This window comes from Colletes gigas, unplaced genomic scaffold, assembly GCF_013123115.1.
Source record: "Colletes gigas isolate AHSC1104 unplaced genomic scaffold, ASM1312311v1 Colletes_gigas_Sc00003, whole genome shotgun sequence".
NCBI lineage: Eukaryota > Metazoa > Arthropoda > Insecta > Hymenoptera > Colletidae > Colletes > Colletes gigas.
In genome coordinates, this window is record NW_025106632.1 from 3072909 (window position 1) to 3097835 (window position 24927).

General features: G+C 39.3%; 1 protein-coding gene across 4 annotated transcripts in view; it reads left to right on the forward strand.

Annotated features, from left to right (window-relative positions):
- Positions 1-6310: 6310 nt before the first annotated feature.
- The window catches only part of LOC122404627 (collagen alpha-1(XVIII) chain), a 313588-nt gene continuing 294971 nt past the window's right edge, over positions 6311-24927 (forward strand). For all 4 annotated transcript variants that reach the window (XM_043408763.1, XM_043408764.1, XM_043408765.1 and 1 more), the window contains exon 1: positions 6311-6697. In XM_043408763.1, coding sequence (XP_043264698.1) covers positions 6687-6697 — 11 coding nt within the window. In that variant the 5' untranslated portion in view covers positions 6311-6686. The remainder of the gene's footprint in view (positions 6698-24927) is intronic.

Genomic DNA, 24927 nt, shown 5'->3' on the forward strand with positions numbered 1-24927 from the left:
CTACATAATTTAGAGCCTCGAGCTCTCGGTTATTCCTGGGAGAACTTTGCTCAGACCAATCCTCGACTCTCAGGAATTTAAAAAATTCCTGGACTCCTGTCTTTCTTGGCGTTTTATTTTTGTATTTTATTGCTTTGAAACTCGAGTACGAGTATTCTCAAGATTAAAAAAACATTTTAGCAAATATTTATCTAAAAATTATTTATATAAAAATCCAAAGCATATATTTGTAATAATATTTGGAGATTATACTAATAGAAGATGGCATTTGCTTTCATGAAAATATACTGAGGTTATTAAAATAGTATACATAGTAAATACTCTTTGAATAAACTCTGACAACTAAGAAAATTCGAAGTCATAATTTACCAGATCTTGCGAACAGATGTCTCGTAAAATGAACTATAGTAGCGGATGTTTATGCACTATTCCGTTCATAAATGTCACAGGCGGTCTATAAAATCCATATTTTTAAGCTATCTACGTGTTGACTCTATTCAGATTTCGGTAGAGTTACGTTTTTAACTATTTATATTGCTCGATAGCAAAAGAAGCAAGCAAAACAGCTGAAATAATGTCAATGCCAAGTTACTGTAGATATTAAATGAAAAAGAACGTGTTTAAAGTTGATTCGACCGCTATCGTTGGACAATAAACCTTCATTGAACGCGCGAATTTTCTTCGTTGGAAAATAAAAAGCTGCGGTAAAGACATATTGTTGTCGAACAGACCCCGTCTACGGGAGTTTCCACGGAGTTCTCACGGAACTAGATTGACACTGTTGTTCCGTCCAAATAAAGCAATAAATGTTTTTCATCAAACCTTGATTGTGCCCCTGATACAGTTGCCCAACAATAAAGAATTTAATCACAGACCGCGGTTTGGCCAGCGTCGAATCGATCGTGAAATCAACGTTACATATTATTTTAGCGGCCACACTCGCATTACTATTAATATTGTTCAAAATTCATTATATTCTGATTTCAATCATCGATTCGATAAAAAATAAAAAATCATAAAAGTAGGTAGCTTACACCAAGCATCTATTAAAATGAAATCTACCTAATTTTGTGTATATTGCAATAATATGGAGAACAAAATTAGAGTAACTTTGGAAAGGTTTCTAATTAAGAGTATAAGCAAAATGTTAGAAAGACTTAGTTAATAATTTAATCGATCGTGAAATCAACGTTACATATTATTTTAGCGGTCACACTCGCATTACTATTAATATTGTTCAAAATTCATTATATTTTGATTTAAATCATCGATTCGATAAAAAATAAACAATTATAAAAGTAGGTAGCTTACACCAAGCATCTATTAAAATGAAATGTACCTAATTTTGTGTATATTGCAATAATATGGAGAATAAAATTGGTGTAACTTTGGAAAGGTTTCTAATTAAGACTGTAAAATGTTAGAAAGACTTAGTTAATACCTTCGCGCGATAAATTATGGTATCCGTAATAGGCGATTGACAAACGTGAAATCCTGATTCCGGAGAGCCACTTTACATAAATAAGATCTAATCGTGAAAAGTGAGTTTCACGCCTATTAGACTATTTAAAATTGCTATGGCGCCACTGGTAGATCGTAATTAAGCATTCTCCTATTCAAGAGTGCCGATTAGCATCATAGAATCTGGCCTTCGTTGTTGCGTATATTTATCGACGCAAGATTATCATAATAGCAGTCTGTAAATCAGGTGACACAACGATATAGCTCGCACTTAAAGTCGTTCAAAATGTCTTTTGTTCCAATTATTATTCTCTCGTACATTTCATTATCAATACAGATACGTACTGAAGACTAATTTTTATATAAATTTCAATCGAAAACTTTAGTATCGTACAGCTCGTAACGACTATAAAATATACCCAACAGATGTTTCGAAATGATTACTATTTAAATGAAGTAAATCGTCGGGTTTGTAAAATATGACGTAAAAATTACTCGGGATTAAATAGCTGCGTGCTCGTGATTCATCGGATGGCATTCCAACATTAGCTTGATGCTCAACGATCTGTTAAATGACCGTTACAGTTACGCCAAGAACCGACGCCTAACTGGTCTATTACAGTCGACATTCATGGGAGTCACTTTTAAAAATAATTTCAGTCATCGAGCGGCAGCTGCTTGGCGGTCGTTACATCAGCTTTCACGGCGATGAAATTATCGTGAATTCGGTTGACGTAACTCGATCGTAGCCTAAACTTATCGTTCTCATGAATGGGATCGAAAAAACAAAGGACGGGGAGGTAATGAACTCCGATTACGGGATCCCGATTAGAGCTGCGCGAGGAACGAAAAATAAAAAGAGGAAGACCTTCTATCAGCCCGAACGCGTCACGTCCGCCTTTAGGTATCTGTTTCTCCTTTCCAGATGACTTTATGGCTGAGTAATTCATTAACGCGACGATAACGTGTATCGCATTTACATTCGACTCGTGGCTATTATTAATGACAGGTTCGAACAAGCATTCTTTTATCCGTATCGCTGTGTTTAATTACAATTGTCGACGGAACTTTTTCCACGGTTCTCTTTTCACGTTCTTCATCGGCTGGTTTCAAAATGAAGGGCTAAGAGAATATAAATCGTGCGTAAATGGATTTTAATTATGAAAAATAAAAATTCGAACTTTCAAGGAACCTTACGTTATTCAGGATTTAAGTAAAGTTTAAAAGATTTCTTAGTAATGTTAAATAAATTCTGTATTGTATTACATTGGTTTTAAAATAAAAATTTGAATTTTAAGGAACCAGTATCTTACGTTATCGAGGATTTAAGTAAAGTTTAAAAGATTATTTAGCAATGTTAAATAAAATATCTATTATATTTGTTTTTAGACTATTTAACCGATTAAAGATAGTATTAATTTTATCAGAAATAAAGTACGAATACCATTGGCATGTTTCTCCTATAAGACTTTGATCAATACGTTCCATTTACGATCTAAATACGACGAACAGGCTTGCATGCATGCAAGCATAACGCTGATGATAAAAAGAACTCTGCTATCAATGGATTAAGTGTTCCAGATTTGTGTACCCCGGTGAAGATGTATGTTTCACTCGAACCAAAGTCATAAAGAGTTTGAATTCTTATTTTCCATAATTGAAATTCGATCCATTTTCAAAGCAATGATCTGTGAAATATATTAAAGCAGAACCACAAAAAAAGAACGGTTACATCGATAATTATAATTAACCACTGTGATATGGATAAGGAATTCTCGTTCTAACATGTCATTAATGATCGAGTTATCTGATTTACTTAAATCTTCAATAACACGAATTGCCAATACATTAAAAATTTTTATTTTCCATAATTGAAATTCGTTTATCTACAATTTACACGCGGTAAAGAAAAAGATGAATTTTTGTTTTACGAAAGTGCACGTTTCCTCGAGATTTACGTAAATAATCGCATTTCTAATGCGAATTTCCACTTAGCTACGGTGCAGATAAGTTGCAGGTCGGATGTTTCGTTCGTATCGTTCTCGTATCTCGTCGACAATGAATTTTTGCTGGCGAACAGAATTCCTGATAGTATCGGCGCTATTTCGCATGCACCTGACACAATACCGATACTTTCGCGAAGGTATTAAATGAGTATCGATTTCGCGCGAACCTATTCCGTAGAAAATAACCATCGACTGACATCGATTCCCTATCACCCCCAATCAACAGCCCACCTTATTCCTTTCGTACCCCCAGACGGAATCGGAAACATCGCGAAGCAAATAAAAAAGAAGACTGGGAAAAAACACAGGGTTTCGCGTTGAACTTAAGATTCTACGTACGCCATCCCCCTAACTTAATTTTGTTTGACCAGTGACCAAGGAATACAAAGCAGTCGGGTACCAAGTTCGAGCAATCGTATGGTCCGGTGGAAAAAGTGATATTTTCTACGAGTAAATTTGTATATTGCAAAATAACAAATTCATCGATTATCGAATATTGCTATGTTTCACGCTGTAATTTTAACAAATGTTGAGGACATCTTTGGACGTGGAAAACTGACGGTTAACGTGTCAATGAAATTTTATTATTAGGTTGTAAAATTTGTATAAATATTCAGACATTTTTTCAACGGGATTAGTTGGTAACAGAGTCGAACTCGAGAAGAAATAGGGAGGTGGATGGAAATCGTAAAAACTATAAGAAGAAGTGGAGATCCGTGTAAGGAAAGGTCATGGAAAGAGAAATGCGAGTGAGAAGATCGGTGAAAAGGGATAGAAAATATTGGATGGATAGGAGTCAAGGTTTCAGGGTGGTCGAGGAACGCATCCTGATTTACGATCGCCGTGTCGAACCCGAAGTGCCCCGTAACTATGTGCAGAACTGACATTGAGTACGTTTGCACCGCTTCTAAGTTCGATTTAGGAACGCTGGTGCTTTACAATTATCGTTTAAACGAGTGTCTGATTACCTGTCAAAGCTCATTCCATTCTATAATGTCGTTGAAACAATTATTACCAAATATAAAATCATACGATGGAACAACGACGACGCTACTAGGCTTTTAAAAGAAACTGTTCAATTGATCTGCAATGGGTATCCTCGAGCTAAATATTTTACTTTCGAAATCTTTTAATATTTAAATTACAGTACCTTGTTATTGATTGACTGTGGAGATAATTGTTAAAGCAAATTTCATAAGCCAGACGGTCATAAATCGAGAACCACCTGTATACGAAACGTTGGTTAGACCTCGTTTGAAATACGCTTACTTGGTTTCCCACATGTTCCAAGTATGAAGTATTGTCGGGGGACAACATAAATTTCTGAGATCTATATCGTATAAAATACACAGACGGTGTATCCTATCTTGATTACATTTCGATATCAAAAAAATTGACTTTGGCAGGTACAGGACGATACTTTGAATCTTCCTAAGATCATTAAGAGATCAGACGTTCACCCTTATAAAGTTAACATTCGCGAGGCACCCTAGACACTTTTGGACAGATCCAATTTTCCACGGCCTAACTTATAAATGTGAGCATAGAGACTCCGTAATCCAGGCAAAGGCATCGTTTCCATTACCAATGCTCGCGAAAATAAATTGGATTTCCTCCGTGCGATCTTGTGTGTTTTATACAAAAGCATTTACAAGCGATTTATTGATGCAACTAAACGAACTTCCAACAAGCTCGAATTAAAAACAATGTAAACTTTCAGAAATCAGCTGCATATACAGGGTGTTCGGCCAACCCTGGGAAAAATTTTAATGGGAGATTCTAGAGGCCAAAATAAGACGAAAATCAAGAATAGTAATTTTTAAATTGAGGCTTCGTTAAAAAGTTATTAACGTTTAAAGTTTCGCTCGCACTGAATTTTTTTCTAGAAAGTCGGTAGGATTTCGGGGGTAGGTCTATTCACAAAAAATTATTGTAATTGACCCCTGCAACTAAAAATAATTTTTCTCGTTCAAAAATCTAGTTTACAATTTACAATGAAACTATAACTCTTGACTTTTCACTATTGAATCAAAACAATCGATTCTCTAATTAAATTTGATCGAGGTCACGGAAAATAACTACTAAGACAAATGTCAAGTTATGGACTTCAAAAAATTGTTTAAAATAATTGTTGTGGCTCGGTAAAAAATTTTATTTGTCACTGAGCGTGTTTCAACGCGAGTCTGTGGTACCACCCTCGATATCTCTACACGTTGAACGTCGAAATAAATCCCAGAGCCATTTCGGGGGGGTGGTAACCCGGTACGTAGGCGCGTTTCGGTGAATCGAACCGTGAAAACGTAGTTGCGTGCAGGAGATCCGTCCTCGCGGCGTAGGGTTCGCTCGGGCGACAAAGAGAAAGAAAAAGTCACGTGCAATTCGTAGTGGCGGGCATCGGTGAAACCGTATTTGACCGGCGGCCGCAAGATGGCGACGCTCTGCCCGGCGCCGGGCGTCGCGTCGGTGGCAGTCGCAAGGACGACGCCGTCGCCGCCACGTGGGGAGCGAATTTGAATCGGCCGCCACCGGCATAAACCACGGAGAAGAGCGTGTGTCGCCAGCACCGATCCTCGAGCGTTTCATCCCCGACCGTGTCAGGGGTGACGATCGTCGAAAGATAAGATACGCGGTAGCCTCGAAGCGGTCAGGGTCGTCGTTATCAAAGTAAACCTGGTGGCGAAGGAAAGGGTAGAACGGAGAGTGCCTAGATCAGCGTCACGACGTCTAGCACACGACGTCCAGGCGGCAGCCGCGGAGTAGGAGGAGGCTAGGAGGGAGAAAAATCGAGAAGGAAGCGGCAAGTGTCACGAAGGGACTGTTGTCAGTGAGTGGTGGACCGTGGAGGCGATTGGGCTGTCAGACGCGTGTCGAGTAGCGTGTAAAAACCGGGCTCGGATAGCGAGATCGTCGCCTCGATACCGGAAGTACGTTGACCTTCACGAGTGACCTTGGAAATTGGCGCCACCGTCGGCCCCTTTGACTGGACATCGAAAATCGAGCGGCTACCCCGAGCAGGGCTCCGCGTTTCCTCCTCGGAGTTCGATCGCCGATCCGAGATCGGTGGACGTTGTTCCGGTGATCGCGAGTGAAGTTTTACTCCGGGTGTTCTGTCGGGTTCTGTAACTGTCGCGTCGGTGGGATACGAGGAGCGACTGGTTTCGAGGGAGGAACGCCGTGGAGAAGCTTAACCACCTGTCAAAGCCGATGGAGTGACCCAACATGCGGCCTAAGTAAGTCGAGACTGTTTATCGGGGAGATGCGGGGACTCGAGGAATTCAGGCTCCGGTGATCGGTTTGGTAGAGATTCGTTTGTTAGATTGGGAAGAAACACCTTTGGAAGAATATATTAGGGGTAGGAGATTTCTTAGTCTATTCGATCATGACTAAAACAGAGAGAACACAACTGTATACGTAGACAGAAGTGGACAGAAACGATCACAAAATTGTAATAAACTCGTGAACCGATAACAGAACTAAGAGAAAAATGAGGAATTCAGTATAGAAAACTTTAGATCTCGAAGATCTAAGAAGTCTGCGCAAGGGATGAAAGATTCAAAGAATTTTTTTTATTTATTTTTCCTTTGCAACTGCAACAGACTCGGAGCCTTCCAGTAATTTTGATAAATGAAGTAATGTCGCGAGCACAGTCTCCTTTCTTTCTCCTCTGATTTCCTTGTGGAGGTTATTGGTCAGTCATTAGATCATTTGGTTTAGTTCTTTTAAGTCTCCTTGTATTATCATTATCGTTGAGTACTTCCAGTTCATTGGAATGTGATTGCAGTCTATTTTTGTGCGATTTGGCATACTGTTTTACATAGTCTCGTACTTATAAGTTCTGTTTAGATCTTTGCGTGGACTTTCGTTGATGACGAATCATGGAGCAGCTGTAATTGTTCTAAGAGCTTTGAATTATATCTATGTTAGATTTTTTCGCACAGTCCCACAGCTGAATTCCGTACATCCAGATTGATATCATTTTACGTAATTTAATGTCCACTTGTTTCCATCCAAAGAATTGCAGAATATCATAATCGTGGTTAGAGAATGGGGTGAATTAGAACGAAGGGAAATACGCGGAGGAGTTCGCATCGGAAAAAGGCGTTCGTAAAAAGGGGAGTCCAGATTAAAGTTCGAAACTGGAAAGTCGGTCAACGAACAAAAAAGTGGTGTTAACGTCGCGTTATTTCCGAAGTATCTCGATTATTCGACGCGGCGAACTTTGAAGGGAATGCAAGACTCGCGAGCAGATCTTGACACTGTGAGCTCGTAATCGATATGGATATTGTAATTAGGTGCGCGTGGAGGAATACATCGTGTATTTTTTCTCCGTGGAATTAATTCACAGTATGTATGAAATGAGGCGTAATTGCGAAGAGCATCGTAACATTGTAGAAAACGCGTAACTTTAATCTTGGAATAATATAGATTGGTATTATAGCATTTCCAATATTTTTGTATGTTCCAGAATGTAACACAGAATTCGTAAACTGTAAGACACGAAGTCAATTAAATTGTCGAGGTTTAAAATATTCAGAAATTAAATAAATGAAAGCAAGAAAGTATAAACCTTCTTAATAATATTGTTAACCCTTTGACGTACGATTTAATGTGATTTTTCAAAGGTATAGTATTCAATTTGATTTAAATTTGTTCGTATAAGGAATGGCCACGAAAAAGAATAAATTTGCTTTATGAACATCTCGTCAATGTAAAAATGAAGAAGTTAAGAACATAAAAACATTATTTATGTAGTCGACAATCAAATTGAGACTCAATTAGATTTCAAGAATACAAAAACATGCTGCAATTCATTCAATTTTACCCTTTCGACTGTTCAATAACGATTCCTAAGAGAAAATATTTTGATATCCCTTAATTTGCAAATACCAGACTTGGTGTAACGCGTGTAGATTTCACTTTTAAAATAAAATAAGAAATAAAGAATTTTTTAACGCGTTCGTGTTATCGAAGTCTCGGTCCAGAGCAGTGTTTCTTTGCCTCGTGAGAAATTCGACTCCCAGCTCGGAGATTGTTTTCCACGAAGTCTCGAATTTATGGACAATTACTTCTTGGATCGCGGATTCGAGGGCAATCTTTATGGTTCGATGCAGTACGAAAGAAGCAGTTGAGCCAGCTTGGGAGCCCGATAGTCTCAGGGAAGCTGAATTAAAGGGGTAAACGAGGGTGGCAGCCACAGGTAGGCCGGTAACCGGCCGAGGGATTGAAACGCCACTTGGCTGATATCGTCCTCTCGCCTTTTAACGTTTTCCATCCCCGTCGTTCGCGACGACAGGGATTTTTCGTGGTCGCAAGGAACACGGTTGGTAACGAGGCTTTTGTGCGGAGGAAATCGAGGAGTCGTTCGTTCCGTCGAAAATGGAATTCGCGAGCAGCTTTTTATTTAGAACGGAGGCGACCAAATGCTTTTTCGCGCTGGTCGTTGACCTCGAAATCGTTGTTTACCGCGTTCCCCGGCGATGTTTGACGTTATTGTTCCGCGTCACGGTGTTTTCGTTATTCGGTTTTCGATTCGCGTTTCGCTCCCGCACGCGAACAGTTTTGACAGTCGTCGACGAATTGCAAATTTCACCGACGCTCGAAGAATCCCGGGACCTTCGATTTACATTTTACCGAGCGGTAAATTATTTCCTTTTTTTTTTCCACGTTCCTTTATCCGAGAGAATTAAATTTTTAGTTCGAGCGCGTCGCGTCCGCAAAGGATTGATATTTTAAATGGATTTTTTTCGTCGTTCGATTCGTAAAATCCATAGTCCACCGATTGAATTTTAGGGAAAGGCAGAAACGTTCTTTCATGTTTCGCTGTCGATTATACAAGCTATTAAATATTCAGTCGCGATTCTCGATAACCGGATTTGCTCCCTGGGCACCCATTTCTGGGTCTAAAATCTCTCCGCGTTCATGTATCGTTCCAGCGGAAATTCAGTCGTCTGTAATAATCTGGCCAGGTACATTTCCATGAACGACTTAGCCACGACCCCGCCGAAGTATCTCAATTCCGTCGATGGTCGCCTTAAATCGTTTACGTTTATTCAACGTTTGTCGGAGATTACGCCCGCTACGGCGGAGGATTATCGTTTCCACCTATCGATCGAGTACATTACTACAGGCGAGATAAATAAATTTTTCTTTTCATTCGTAATAACAGTCAAGTTCGAACCGCTGCAAATTGCCTTAAAAATTAACGGATCACCAGAGAACAAGATCAATTTATTAATTCACCGATAACGCTTTAAAAGGAAAAAGTCGGTGATTTATGGCGCGATTAAAGGATACCTGGTGGCTGGAATGGCCAGCACGAGGTCTAACAATGCGGCCATGTTTCGACCAACGCGCTCTGGTCACACTTATTTGCATTATTCCCTGTCGTTAATGTTTCGTACGCGTATAAAAAGGTGGGGTCGAGGGGGGGAAAAAAGGGTGAAACATCGTAACGCGATGCATCGTAGGTGCATTACGCGATACCGTATTAATCCCGGGGACCGAAAGAGCCCCGGAGGTGGCGTTCGCACTTGCCGTGTTTTCGGTCCAGCGACATAACTCAGCGCTCGCGTTGCTCTTTTTCGAATTCCCCGGCCACGGGGCCACCCTACGAGCCACCATCCCGGAGCAAGAGAAAGAGTGACACGCGTTGATGGGGGAGAGAAGGGTGGAAACACACGCGCCACGTGACGGCCGCGTGTTAATCCGCGCGGAGTGTATTTACGAGTTCGCTCGCATTCGGCGCACGTGTGCCGCCGCCAGCTTTCACGGAAAGCTCGTAAGCGTAACGCGGAATACCGTGTTGCGCGTTGTTCTACACGGAACCGAAGATAAAATCTACGAACGCGTCGTTCCCGAGGAGATCCACCGACCGTCCTACCCGGGATACGATCCTACGATCCGTTGCAGTAGCGATCCCGATAACACCGAGATTCTTAACCCCTTCCTGCTCGTATCCGGACCTGCGCGAACGTTCATTTCTCGGTTCTTGCTTTGGGGAGTCGTGTACAGGATGGTACACTCAACCTGATCATCTTACATATTGAGATATCTCGTGGGGTGGTGTTGTCTTGAGCTTCGAGAGGATCTCAGATTCTTGACCCCCTTTGTGCTCAAACCTAGGCAAACTGGACATTGTTTCCTTCTTTTAACCTCTTCCTTGGCTAGGAGTTGTATACATAGAATCGTGATAGATAGGTATACCTTAAATATTAGGTCACCTCATATACTTGTGCTGGTCTGAGGTTTGAGAGCATCCATTACAATAGGAATCAGAAATCTTCAAACCTAGATGCATCATTCAGCAGTGATTCCTTATTTTAATCTCTTCTTTAATTGGGAGTTGTACATAGAAAGTCCCATTTAACTGGTGTACCTTAAATATAAGGCCACTCTATAAGTTTGTGCTGTTTTGAGGTTTCAGAGAATCCGTTGCAATAGCAATCAGAAATCTTGAAATCCAGATGCATTCAGCAGTGATTCCTTCCTTTAATTTCTTTCCTGTTTTGTTATTGTGTACAGAGAGTCCCATTTAATTAGTGTACCTTAAATATAAGGCCACTCTATAAGTTTGTGCTGTTTTGAGGTTTCAGAGAATCCGTTGCAATAGCAATCAGAAATCTTGAAATCCAGATGCATTCAGGAGTGATTCCTTCCTTTAATTTCTTTCCTGTTTTGTTATTGTGTACAGAGAGTCCCATTTAACTGGTAAACCTTAAATATTAAGTCACCCCCCCATAAATTTGTGCTGTTCCAAGGTCCTAAAGGGTCCGTTGCAGTAATCTTAACCCCCTCGTGTTGAAACCTAGACGCACTAGAATATTATTTCTCTCTTTTAACCCATTTCTTGTCTGGAAGTCGTGTAGAGAGTGTCCCACTTAACCGGAGCACCTTAAATACCTCCGTTGAATAGAAAGAAATGTCAAAGGAGAGAGCACGTTTGGCTCGAAGGGGCATACGTTGCGACTTGCGTCGATGTTTCTTCAACCCTTGGTCGACCGACCTTCAGCCATGACGCAAAAAGCCAACCCTGAGCGAGGAAAGCATTAATACGATCTAAACTACTAATGAGTCTGTCGCGTAAAATTGAGGCTTCGTTTTTGAGGTTATTGAATCTGAAAATTTGTTGGATCGAACACTCTATTGCAATTAATCTTTAACACTTTGACTGCCACGTCACCCATATAGGGGTGACAGGATTTACCATTATGATACTAGAAAAATTAATTCTCAAGTCAAGACGTTGGGGGAAATAGATTTGAATAGAATTTGTGAATTTTAACAAGGTTATGAAAATAAGTACTGTAACAAATTTTAGCTTATGTAGCTTGCAATGGTTAAAATCAAAATTTTACTTGTGCAGAATATTATACGGTTTTGATCTGGCAGTGAACGTGTTAAAGTCGATTTTCTTGAAATATGCATCATCTTGGAAGATTTTATTTTCTATTTTTATCGCTCTCTTCTCGGTTGTACCAGAGATATTGGGACACTCTGTATGCACAGCAGGTCTATTTCTATCTGTTATCGAGATTAACGCTTAGTCTTAATGCTCCGTCTGGCTATTGTGCACAGTAGCCATCGAGGAAGTCGTGGTCTGTCTACGAGGTTCATTCTACTTCTACCGTTTGACTATTTAGTCTACCACTACTTGTTGTGTACGATCCCAGTTTCCAAACTATATTTAATACTATCGATACAAACTATATTACCACGAATATTACGGCTCGATAAAGTTAAAATAAACGAAGGAAGAATATTTTTTATCGAGTCTGGTTAAAATTGAAACCGACCGTGTTAATTAAAATCGTATCAGAAGACGATGCCAGCGACAATTAAATAATATTTACCGGTTAGAAATAGAGCTGCGAAATGAGGTACGTTACTCGCATGTAGGCAATAAAATTTTAAAGGTATTCTGCTCCTGTTAGCAGCAATTACTGTTTGAGAGAATGGCTCGTGAAGTGAAATTCACTGTAAAATTAATAGACCGCTGTTCACAACGGCAACGGTTCCTGAAAGGGGAAGAATAATTTATGTCCATATGACAAGTCGTGGGAGGAGGAACTTTTGTACTATTTGTTCCTACAGAAACTATTCGAGATACGCTGTCGTTTCCAACGGTCTAACGACACTTCTGGACACATTTAAAAACGCATTTGTCAAGATTAAATTCAAAGTAAATGCGGAAAAAAGCTTCGGGATACTTTTAAAAATAAAATCTATTTAACAGCCTAAGTCATCTCGAATAATGAAAATTCACGTCGAGAGTATTTACTGTTGTCTTCATAATTTCGAAATAAATAATTTTCTGGCAAACCATCCCTGAAATACACACTCGAAATAAATTTCTTAAAGCAATCGTCAGAGATATGAAAGTGCAAAACGTGGAGTAAGTTGGACTTCGAGTTAGCGAAGATGAATGCGTTGGCCTGAACGTATTATCGAGCAATTAAGGATTATCGTTCGATGGTTAACTCGCGTCGTCTCGCAATATCAGCTCCAACACGGAAATGTCATGGATCTTTGTGCGAAGAACTCTCGATTGTATATGCAAATGCGCTCCTTCGCTTTCTGCTCGTCGGTTTTACGACCGCTATTGTAGATTTTAACATTCGTCCACCTCCCCGCGATCTCTTCCTCGTCACCGATGGTCGTCCAACGGATTCGTTTCGCGCAAAGGGTCGTGAATTACTTTTCTCCGTAACGGAACGCGTCCCGATGGAGAGGGAAACGCCAAAGAATAAATGTCAGGTTCAAAAACGGAGAATAAATGTGACGCGGGTAAGGAAGGCAGGGGGAGAAACGTTAAACGAGAATGTCTCCTTCGGTTTGACCGATGGAATTTCGTTATATTCCTTGTCGCGTTGGTGGAATTTTATGACTGCCATCAGAACGTAAGGTCTCGCGGATAACGAATAATCGAACACGTTAAGCACGAATTTTATCTAACAAATGTGCACAGAAATTTTGTTGAAAATTTAATAGCGTTCGGTTGTTGCGTCAGTAGAGTTTTATAATTGATACTACGAACAGAGATTTCCGGAGTAACGAACGTGGTGGCGTTCGTGATAGCAAAGAAAAATATTAATAGACGAAGGAAACGGACGCGTAATCGCAAAGATAGAGTTCAAGTACAAAGAGATTAATGAGAACGGTAGAAATTCATGGAAGAATAATATAAAATACAAAACCTCTATTTAGGCAATACGAGTTTCTGAAATTTTATAATTACGAGTATTTTCTAACGGAAACACCGAGTCTTTCATTCGTTTCCTATCATCGGTACGATATCGATAGAATATAAATGGAATTTGGAATCATCGAAGATGCAGATCATTGTACACCATATATCGAAGTATAAGTAATGGCAAGTGTATCGTGACCAAGAAACGTTTTCATGGATTCCTTGGTCGAATGTCGATCGATATCGAGACAAATTTCGATTCGATCTATCCGGGAACAGGGTTCCCACGTTCCACGATTTTTCAAGAAGATACACGCCCTCGGAACTTTCACAGAGATCCCATCGCTCATTTTATTTCCACGGGAAGGTTATTATTTGAGTCGAGGAAATTGTATCGTCGAAAGAAAAGCTGATGCTGCTTCCAGAAAATTGATAGCAACGGCGGCTTTCCAAAATAAAGTTTTCGAAAGTTGTCGATACTTGACGAAGATGAATATATTGTAACAACCTTCTCTTTTCATTCTTTTGAACTCCCGGTCCTTGTTTGCGAACAATCGTTTCTACCCATCGCTGGACAAAAATTATTTCCCATCGAATGATCTTGAACCGGCCAAAAGGATTAATTTGTAACCATTGAAACGCATCGAATTGAAAAAATTGAACGTACGGTCGGGCTGAAAGAGTTACAGAGAGTTAAATATTTTTTAATTTTAAAGTATCGCGTGACATTTATTCGCCCGCAGATTGAATTGGAATATCGCGCGGATAAAATTTATTTTTCGATATAATTTAATAACGTTTGGAGACCGTAGTTTGTCCCGTCGAATCTATTTACGAATCGATAGTGGAAGCTTAGAAACTATTCGTATAAAAGTTACGGTGCAATTACTCGGTCAGAAATTTCTGTAGAGACGCGGTTTGCGCGACGCTAATTTGTTAGTGATGAAGTTGAGCGCGCCAACCGAACCACGTGGGAGTTTATATCAAGCAATTTAGATGCGAGTCTTGAGTCTTGACTCGGGAAATGTATATATTGTCATTGGCATTGTAAATTCCGGAAAATGGCGTCTCGCGTATTCGTGGTTCCGTCAAATTGCCTCCCCGCCGGGTCAAATTACTTCCATTTATCTTAATAACATTCTTTTTTCGTCGTCGTATTTCGATGGCGCGCGAAAGTTAATTTTCTAATTTACTGCTTTCGAGGATACGCGTTCGAAATGGAGGAATCTTAACAGCGGTATGTTTCACGTTCTGAACGTATTCTTGGAGATTCGCTGTTTCTTATTTATAATAAAATATTGTAAAATAATTCGAATATATCGCACAGTAGTTTAACGAAAGATTTTTCTTAGAAATCACTTCTCAAAGTACGAGACAAGGCAAGATCGTAAATAGAAATATTCGATAATTTTTTGAAAAAGTTGTCTTTCCATTTATTTTGACAGTGAAGCTTCGCGGAGGATTTTCTCCACGGACGTCTAGGGATTCGCGTGATCAATTAGAAAAGATGGAAACCTTTTTAATATCCTTCAGCAGAATGTATTTCCGGATTCGTCCAGGTGAATTTCCAATTACTCCGTCCTGGAAATTCCTCGAACGGTCGCCACGTAAAATTCAACCGTCCGCGGATCCTTTCGAAATTAAAGTTTTATTCCAATTAAAGCTGACCCGGACGGCTCGTCTTTGCCGTGACCATTGAATTAGGATCTATTCGAAATCAACCGCTTCGAAACGCGCCGCGAAGACATTAATAAAAACAGGAACTTCGATTTTTCCAATTTTTAACAATTATCCACGCGCTTTTAACCCGGTTCAACTTGACCCGAAGTTAACGATGATCGTTAAGGGAAACTTCGAATCGAAGTTTTAATAATATTCAATACTAAGATTTTGAATTTCGGTCCATTTCAGTTTTAAAATTTATCCTAAATCGAAATCACGATTTCTATTCTATTTTAACCATCTCCAGCCTCTCTCGAATTTAATTACGGACTTATTAATTTAATTGTATCGCGCTGTCGGGCAATTGTAGATCTCGAGTGGCGTAACGAGCGAAATAAGAGTAACTGATAGCCGTTTCGCCGAGAAAATGCACAGTCGTTTCGCGTGCTACGATAAATTAAGTTCAAAGAGCGCAATAGTGGAAAACGGTTCCAGCACGCGTCGCAACAGCAACGTAAGCGTGGGCGTGAAAGAAGCAACCTGACGTGTTATTTATTTTACGATACATTCTATCTTCAAAGCGTAGTTGTCGTCGACGCGGACCCGGGCATACAAGATTCGCAGAATTCGTAGTATCGCCTTTATCGTCGATTTTTCGCGTCTCCGTTTGCGTCGCGCGAATATTAAATTTGTCAGACGCGGTCGGAATCGCTCTGAATTACGTTGAAATTGTATAAACGCGGGCATCGACGGGCTCGCGCGACGCGTTAACGCAAACTTGCGGCCATTTTATTCCCGCCAGAGAGTTTTATTAATTTACAAACTGCCTCGTATAGCGCGACGATAGTTACGCGAAAGGATAATGCAATGTAACGGTCCAATTAATACGGAATTTAATTAAAACTCCGCTAAAACGGTAACACGTGCGAGAAGGAAAGGCGGTTTCATTTTATTCAATTATACTCGTACGCGACATTCGACGATAGAAATCGCAGGTATCTGGTTATCTTCGCGAAACGAGTATAAATTAGTAGAATAGTTTGTTATTTTGCGGTCCAAATAGATCCACCGTTCGCGTTACAAGTGGATACCTTCGTAAATCGTATTTTATACTAATTAAATTCGATCTGGACAATTTTAATTTAATCGTCATGAATTTATTAGAAAAGCACTGAAGGATATATCGAAGCTTGTTCATTAAATGTATGTTTAATACCAACGTTGCATACGCTCGAAAGAAGTTTTAAATAATTGTACTTGAAACAAATATTTCACGAAAATATGTTTCTGTAATTGCGATGATAGGAGTGGCATCAATTTATTTCTATGAAATTTTTGAATGGCTAGAAAAGTAATTACTATAATATAAAATTAAGTTCGTTCAGCGAGGCGGAACGTTCCTTTCTTTTTTTTTTCTTTGCCAAATGAGTTTTGTCGACTCCAACTGCCTCCGTAACAAGATAATGGGACGGCATACGTGTCTAATAGGAAAATATAGCTCCATTAGGCAAGCCCTGATTAAAGCACAGTTACCATTATAGGAAAAGCTCCTTCTGGTCGGCGTTTCCGTTTTTTCCTTGAAGTAATATCAGATATAATATAAAGTAGAGCATTGCTCAAAGGCTCCACGGGTATTAAAGAGAATTTTCCCCACTATTTATTCTTTATTAACAAGGGTCGTGAAGTATGGAATTAAACGTTTCCCGCAAGTTCTTTTATTTTCATGTCCGAAGTGAATTTTTTAAAATATCGCCCCGGTGAGAAACGTTTTATATATTTTCGATTTATTTTTACGCGCACCATTTACGGTTTAACAGGTTTCTGAAATAAAATTCTTGTTTGCTCCAAAATTGCAAAATACATTCCACTCATTTTTTGTACGAGTATAAACTACTGTATTTATTTTATATATTTATTAACTTGTATACTTATTACACGAATCTCCCAGTCGTTTTTACCGAAGAATGGAAAATCTGTCTCTCGATCTAATAAAATAATAATGTTGTTTAACTCAACTCGCGTCAGTTATTCTAAATTAGCACGTGCTGTAAGTTCCACGTTTTGTGGAGCGTCCTGTAAGGCGCGCAGCAAGTTCAGAATCTCATTTCTCCAGCTAAGTCCGCCTAATTTTAGAGTGTAACACTGTCGTAACCAGCAAGATTGTCTGGCGCAAAGGAAAGAAAAGGAAAGAAAATTCCTCGCCCGAATAGTTGGCAGTTTTCCCTTGTTCGCTGTTAACTCATTCTCGGTCTTCCGGCTCGAATTCGGAGTCGCTCGCTTCGATCGATCCACCATGTCGATTTTCCTCTTCCTTCTTATCTTTGGATTAGTCGACACCCCTGGTTAGCGCTAATGAATGGAGATGCATGAAAGGACAGGCGCAGTGGCAATTAAAAGCGTCTGTGCAACGCGGATGGCGATCGTCGTTGAAAGAGTAGATTTTCAAATTTCCTTTGCTGCCGGTCTTTGACACTTTACGAACCATTTCGTTAAAAATTTTAATATTGTTTCCCAATTAGCAACATTCTGGAAACATAGTGATCTCAGGGGAACAGAATGATTATTAAAGGGTCGATAGACACCACTTTGAAGATAACAGAGAAAAAAGTATCTGGAAAACTCTGACATCAGTATGCTAGCAATTACCATTGGAGTTATTGAAATGCATTTCCTCTTTATTTGAAAACGATATACCGACTATAAATGATAGTAAATTCTTTATCGATGGCTGGTTAAAGAATAGCGAAAGTCTGTGCCTCGAATTAAATATTCAACGACCACATTATTCACGTGTTTTCTTTTCCCTCGAAGCTATCATAACGTGACTTATACTTTTTAATTTTAAGGCAGCCGCGACACGTGTTACGAAATTTGGCCAGCAAAGCGTTCTTTACGAGGGAACCGCCACGGTCGTTTCTTCGTCAATACGTACAATCGTTTCGTTTCTATTTTTTTCCACAGCCATGAATCTTTACGAGCAGCGTTCCATAAACGTTACGATCATCTTGATCGCGTATTGCCGGCGGCACGTGGCCCTAAACGTCACTTTATAAGTAGCAGCGTTACCCGGAGGTGGCTTAAGAGACTGTCTGACTGCTATCGTCGTTGAGTTATCGCTCTTGGGAGACGGTCGACTGAGATTAAAGTTCCGCGGCCACCTTCCACCACAGATTCCAACGTAGCTGCGATTTTCCGGCTCGCAATAATTTAGCCACGCGATCCAGGGCTACGAATATGCTGGGAAACCTCCGGGCAGGCCGACTTTGTTCACGAATAACGAATAAAGACAGGCTCGTTCGTTAACCATCTTTCAAATAGATGCTTGCTTTGAATATAGACGAACAAATATGGAAAGCTTGAAAATTCTATTATGAAGAGGGTTTGAGAAAAACATTCACGAAAAAACGACTCTCTTTAGTGTTCTACGGGTAGAAGACTCGAGTATCGATCGCTCTCGAGTGTAATATGAAATTAAATTTTAAATTCGGTCAAGTTACATTATCAACATTACCGAATTATCGATATCGTTAATTTAATTGAATTTATAAAAAGGTCTGCAGTAACGAAACATGGTGTTATCGATGATAAATTAATCTGAATCAATTGAAAGTTAATAATTTTAATAGTTTCGTTCCCACTGACTATTGTAAATATTCATTTTAGTCACAAATTCTACGTTCATTTTCGTATATTTGATTGAACTTATAAAAAGGTCTTATAAATAATCTAAATAGTTTCGTTCTTGTTGAAATTGCTATTACAACTGAAACACTAATTTTCGTATTAAGATTGAAAAAACCTACAGGTTTTTATATTTATAATAACGTTTTCACGGCTGAGTTTGTTAGGTAAACAGTCAATTTGCTCGTATTTTCGACTCTTCCTAACAAATTCCGCCGAAATTCCGTCCGCTGACAATCTGGCGTGATTTCAACGATTAGGTACCGGATAGTGAATCATTCTCCCGCGGAACGTCACACATTTTCGCGCAACACCTGCAGCCACTGCGAGCGCAATTACAATACATTCATTCCGTACAGACAGATTCGCTGTCGATAGTAAAGACATCATCGTAAAGCTGTATTATCGGTTTATTGACTTCGATGCGCTTGTTACTTGCACGGCATTGTCCAGATAGATCGTAATTTTCTATTTGCAATTAGCGGTTCGACAGTTTCCGTCGTGCGTTTTAAACCTTACGCTTATAAATAATTATTCGTAAACCACCGACATCTGATTTTACGAAAGTGACTATCAGCAAGAGAATGAGCACACAATTTACGAAGAAACTGATATTAAACATTACTGAAGTTTAAGTATGGTCCCCTGAAATCTCAAAAATGAAATTATTTCCCAAAATCTCGATAAAAATTTACCAGTAACCCTTTGTATTTGAACATCGTGTAGCCCTCGTAAATGCATCGTTCTAAATATATAAAAAAACTCATTCGCCTATCCGGGGGTCGTAAAAATAAGCATTTCTCTTGTTTGTTTGACGATTCGTATTTCGTTCACGTTCCTGCCAAAGATTCTTGGTGAATCTCGACGCGTCGGAAGCTCTCGCGAGTCCTGACACGGGTTCCTGGCTAAAAATAAAGATGTTTAATGAAATATAGAAGCACCTTCTCCCGGTTTCTCCTTCTATCGTCGTCCACGGGAGTTCCGCGACCGTTCTCCCCTGCTTTCGGTACAGGAATAAATTCGTTTCTTTATTTTCTCTACCATTCATCACCTCCTTGCGAATCCTCGAGATTCCGCAGTCCACCTGTCACCGATCGCAAAAACCCGATGAAATACAAACCACCGTCGTTCCCTTCCGCGTGCCCGATGATATATGACGCTGTTAATTAAAGCGGTGGAACATTCGGCGGAGTACAAGGTGGCGTTAATGGGGGACGTCGAAAAAATATACGGTGGCAGTCAGTTTTCGAAACGACAGTCGTACCGGGACCTTCCACGAGTTCAGATTAATGCAAATTTTCCCTGTACAGGCTATCCTAATTGCATAATTACACCTCCTACGTGTTTTAATCATACGTATATCGTTTCTTTTTATACCGACGATTCATAGTGTACTTCACGATTGAAGAGCGCGTACGACGTTTAAAAAATTTCAGGATTATTCCTGGATGATTGAATTTGTTGGAAAATTTTTATTTTAATATCTATCGCGTTCAGATTTAACGTCATGTCGACGTCGGGGAATATCGAGCGGCTAAGAAATAAAATCCACGGAAGATACTCGCGCAACCGAACCGCACAAATCCAATCCAAATCAAACAGTCCCTCAAACCCCGAAACGTCGAATGAATAAATCATGTTCTACATATCTACGCGATTTGTATTTGCTCTTACATATCAACAAGGAAAACACAGTTTCCATATTTATCCTGTATTCGTTTGCCGTGGAGTAACCAGCTTTATTTGATTCTATTTCTTCCATATTGCCACGAAACCATCTGCCCGTTTTTGTTTCATAATTTGATGTTTCGTAGACTATGGTCAGCTCTTGGTACTTTTACCCTGATAATTAATTTCAAAGAAATATGTTCGTTATCGAAATTGGTTCGTTATCGTCGCGTCTAAAAAAAAAATAGTCGGTTCTCTCGCGAAGATTCCTCGGAATCAGGCTGTCAGGAGTCTCTGGTGTATCGCTTCATTAACGAGCACCACTTCTACGTCGTCGTCGACGACACCACCACTCGAGCTTCTCGCTTAATTATTCCGCCGGTACACGTGTCTCTGGATCTCACCGGGGTTTTCCCTGTTCTTTTAATTCCGTTTTATATCGTTCGCCGGGCCACTGGGTTAATGGAGTGTCGTCATTCGTTGTCATTATCGCGTACGATAGGGGCTTACACGTTTTCATTTCCGCCGATCTTCCGCTGTTAAAAGTTGATTATAACGTCCGCTATTAGTCCACTAATTTGCGATTTTCGTCGTCCAGGGTCGGTGGAATTCTGACAGAAACTCGATATTCGAAATATTTACTCCGCAGATCGTGAGTTTATAATATATTTGGCTCGCGATACACTCGACTTAAGCGCTTTAGACTTTTTAGAAAATGCGTCTAAACGATTTCTATGCCCCTGGTAAGGATAAATTTATCGAACCAGAGTTTTTTGGAGCACTCGATGTATTCGAAATTCCATGTATTCTTAAATCTTACGAGTTTCTCTTATGTCTTAAGAAACAATTCTAAATTCTAGGATCAGTCACGTTACTCTTAATTTAGTATCATTGCAGAAAAAAAAGAAAATGCAAGTTTCTTTAATGTCATTTCGGGTCTCCACTCGCAGCAACCTCCTCGTGGTGAGACCTGGAAATCGGTGCAATACCGAGCTAATGGCTGCGAATTTAGAATCGTTTCCCAAAATATAAGAGAAAATTGTACCGTATTAAATGTTATAAGATTTAAGAATACATGGAACTTTAAAAGTATTGAATATATTAAAAATTTTGGTACGAGTATTTTAATAAATTTATTCTCACAAGACTGGTTAAGATAAGGGTATAATTTGTGGACACAAGAGAATATAAATATAGCGTACGAAGATTATTTTAGACCTTTGGTGAGTCACGTTTAGTGAAAGAGGAAATTGCCAATAACATTGTACATGCTTCAACCCACTTGTTGAATATCAGCAATCACAGTCATAGACTAAAAATACACAATTCACTCGTTAACAGTTTCGTCAACAGAAACTCAGACGGCTAATGTATACTAATGCGTATATGGTTTGCCATTCCACTAAACAGGAAAGTTAGGTCGTTGTTGAACAATGCTATACTCTCGTCACATTCAATTATGGTACTCGACATAGTATTAATAGGATGTTACAACTGAAAAAATAATTTTGTAGGAGACGTCGTCTAAGGTGATTCTATTTTGTTGTTGCTTTAGCGTTTTCACATTTCATCTCCAGCAAAATGTCGTCCAGTATGAACAATCGAACACATTTCTAATCTTTAATAATATCTGTTGGAACGACTGGTTACAATAGCTCGTAAATTTATATTTATGAAGTGGATAGTTGCAGAGAAAATGTCACGGCTATGAAACCGTTATTTAAATTCTAAAGTAGTTGACTTATATTAATATCCAATTTACTAAATATTCTATTATCAAGAAAATTGCAGTCCATTTATTTCAAGATGTGGGAATTAAATTAGAACGAAAATCGAGTACATTGCAATGCAAATTTTAATAATATCAAGAATCCCTTGTGTCTTTTCCAGTTTCGTAGAAAGTTTTCTAAACTTCTTCCCGAAAGAAAATTAGCATTGCAGCGCGAGTATTGATCTCGTGGTTTTGCCCGAAGATTTTCCACCTCGGTTTACGATTTTGAACGTCGAAACGTGTATAGAGAATTTCTCAATTTAGATCGCCGTCTCGCGTCGATGAATAAGCATAGTGCTATGAAACCTTCTAAGTAGTCAAAAGGCAGAGATTTCCAATTTTTCACGGGTATAAATTCAACAAAGGTTGAAATTCACTTTGTCGAAGCGACTGCAGACTCGAAGTTTCCCCTCTCATATTTATGAAAACATTTTCTTATAAGAGTCTTCTTCGTCAATAGACATTCGAAAGATGCAATAAAATACAATATCGCGAGAACGTTCGTTTCTTGCAGAAATTACCTGCACAGAGACTCAGTTTCCTCGTTTCTTCCTTTCTAAGACTTCCTTTCTGTGACTTTCTAAAGATCTCTGCGTTGATGATGCCATTAGTATGCAAAGGAAGCTAGACTGATATATTAAAAATAAAATTAGAGTTAGCGATGGAAGAAATGCTGTTGTTCTTTTGAGACACAGCTTGGAATTAAAAAAAAATTAGTGTTACAATGCAGATTCTTTTATTATATTCGTTAAACTTCAAGTTTATGTAAAAAAAGAGTCAGATTATTTTTAACAACGAATTTACGTGAGATTGAACAAGTGCTCGCGTAAACTTGAACTTCGAGGATAAGCAAGAGATTACATACGTCTATTTTCATTGAGGATTACTGTCGTAGTTACGAACTCGAGCACCCTTTATGCACCGGCAATTCCAACAACAATACGAGCCACTCCTTCGATATAAATGCCTCGATCGTGTCCAATATATATTTCTGTCAAACTGCTATTGCCCGGATGGCAACGTTACGAATCAGCGTTGCGTGTCTACGTATCGGGCGTCGCGTGAAAAATGAAACACTTCTGAATTAATGGGATTTTAATGCCTGGTAATTACGACCGCCTGGTCGCAGACTTTCAAAGCTAACAGACATAATTCTCTCGCTGGTGTTCGATAATGGATTCCGCGCTCGAACATGTGCGTTGAGAAACTGATAGATCTCGCTTGTTCGAAAGGAAACGTTCGGTAACGTGTCACGATTAACAGTAATATATTGCGTCCAACCTGTGTCAACCTTTGCGTTCTGAAGTCTCTTCTGTCGGGCAAGAAACGTCAGCGAGAAAGAGTACCTCTGTCAGAGTTATCCTTCGGCGACGTGCTTCACGAAAAAGACTCGAAAAGCTGGTAATAGACTCCGGACAAGGAATATCAGTCAAAGACTATGTCAACGCGGTTGGAAAGCTGTTAAACGCCGTTAGTATTCATGCCAAGAATCCTGAGCGTACGCTTAGATCGATGAAGCAAACAGTGGGTAAACTCAGAAGAGTGAAGCCATATGGAAATCGACAACACAAAACTTTGTTGTTAAATGACCTTTCTGTAAAATCGACGTAACTATAAAATGTCTCGATTGTAATGTTTCCATTCGAGGCACTGTAATGGGCTAGGTGCAACGACCTTGCCAAACGGAAATTGAAAATCGCGGCTACGACTATGCTCGTGGTTCGACTCGAGCGTTACGCAAGACCAACATTCTCGATCGTGATTCAAGATCAACAGCCGCTGTGTAACACCCACGCTTGCCTCTCGCCGAGGGATGCAAATGCGTGTCACACATTTCCAGTAAATTCCTCCTGTTCTACTGACCTGACGACGTGAGAAATCGTCCGCGACACGATCGTGGATAAACGATGGATTCTCATGCGCGTGTACACCAGCGATTCTCAATGACCCACATTTTATTTAGAAACAATCGTCAATGAAACACCCGCTAAAAATATTACAAAAACATTCTAATAATACCGTGACCGTGACACGTGGTCTAGAATTTTTCAAAATATTTTAACTCTAGTAAAGAAGAAATTTCATTTTTATTGCAATTAAATTAGTCCTGTGTCGATGAAAGGTTTGATGACTAAAAATATTATAAAAATATTCTAATAATACTGTGACCATGACACGTGGTCTAGAATTTTTTAACTATTTTAGCTTTAGTAAAGAAGTAATTTAATTTTTATTGCAATTAAATTAATCCTGGGTGAGTAGTAAAATAAATAAAAATAAATATTCATTTAAAGTATCCAATTATTTTTCCAAGCTCAAATATTTTAATTTTAGTAAAGAAGAAATTTAATCTTTATTGCAATTAAATTAGTCTTGGGTCAATGAAAGGTTCGATCACTAAAAATATAAAAATATTCTAATAATACCGTGACCGTGACACGTGGTCTGGAATTTTGTCAAATATTTGAACCTTACCAAAGATGCAATTAAAT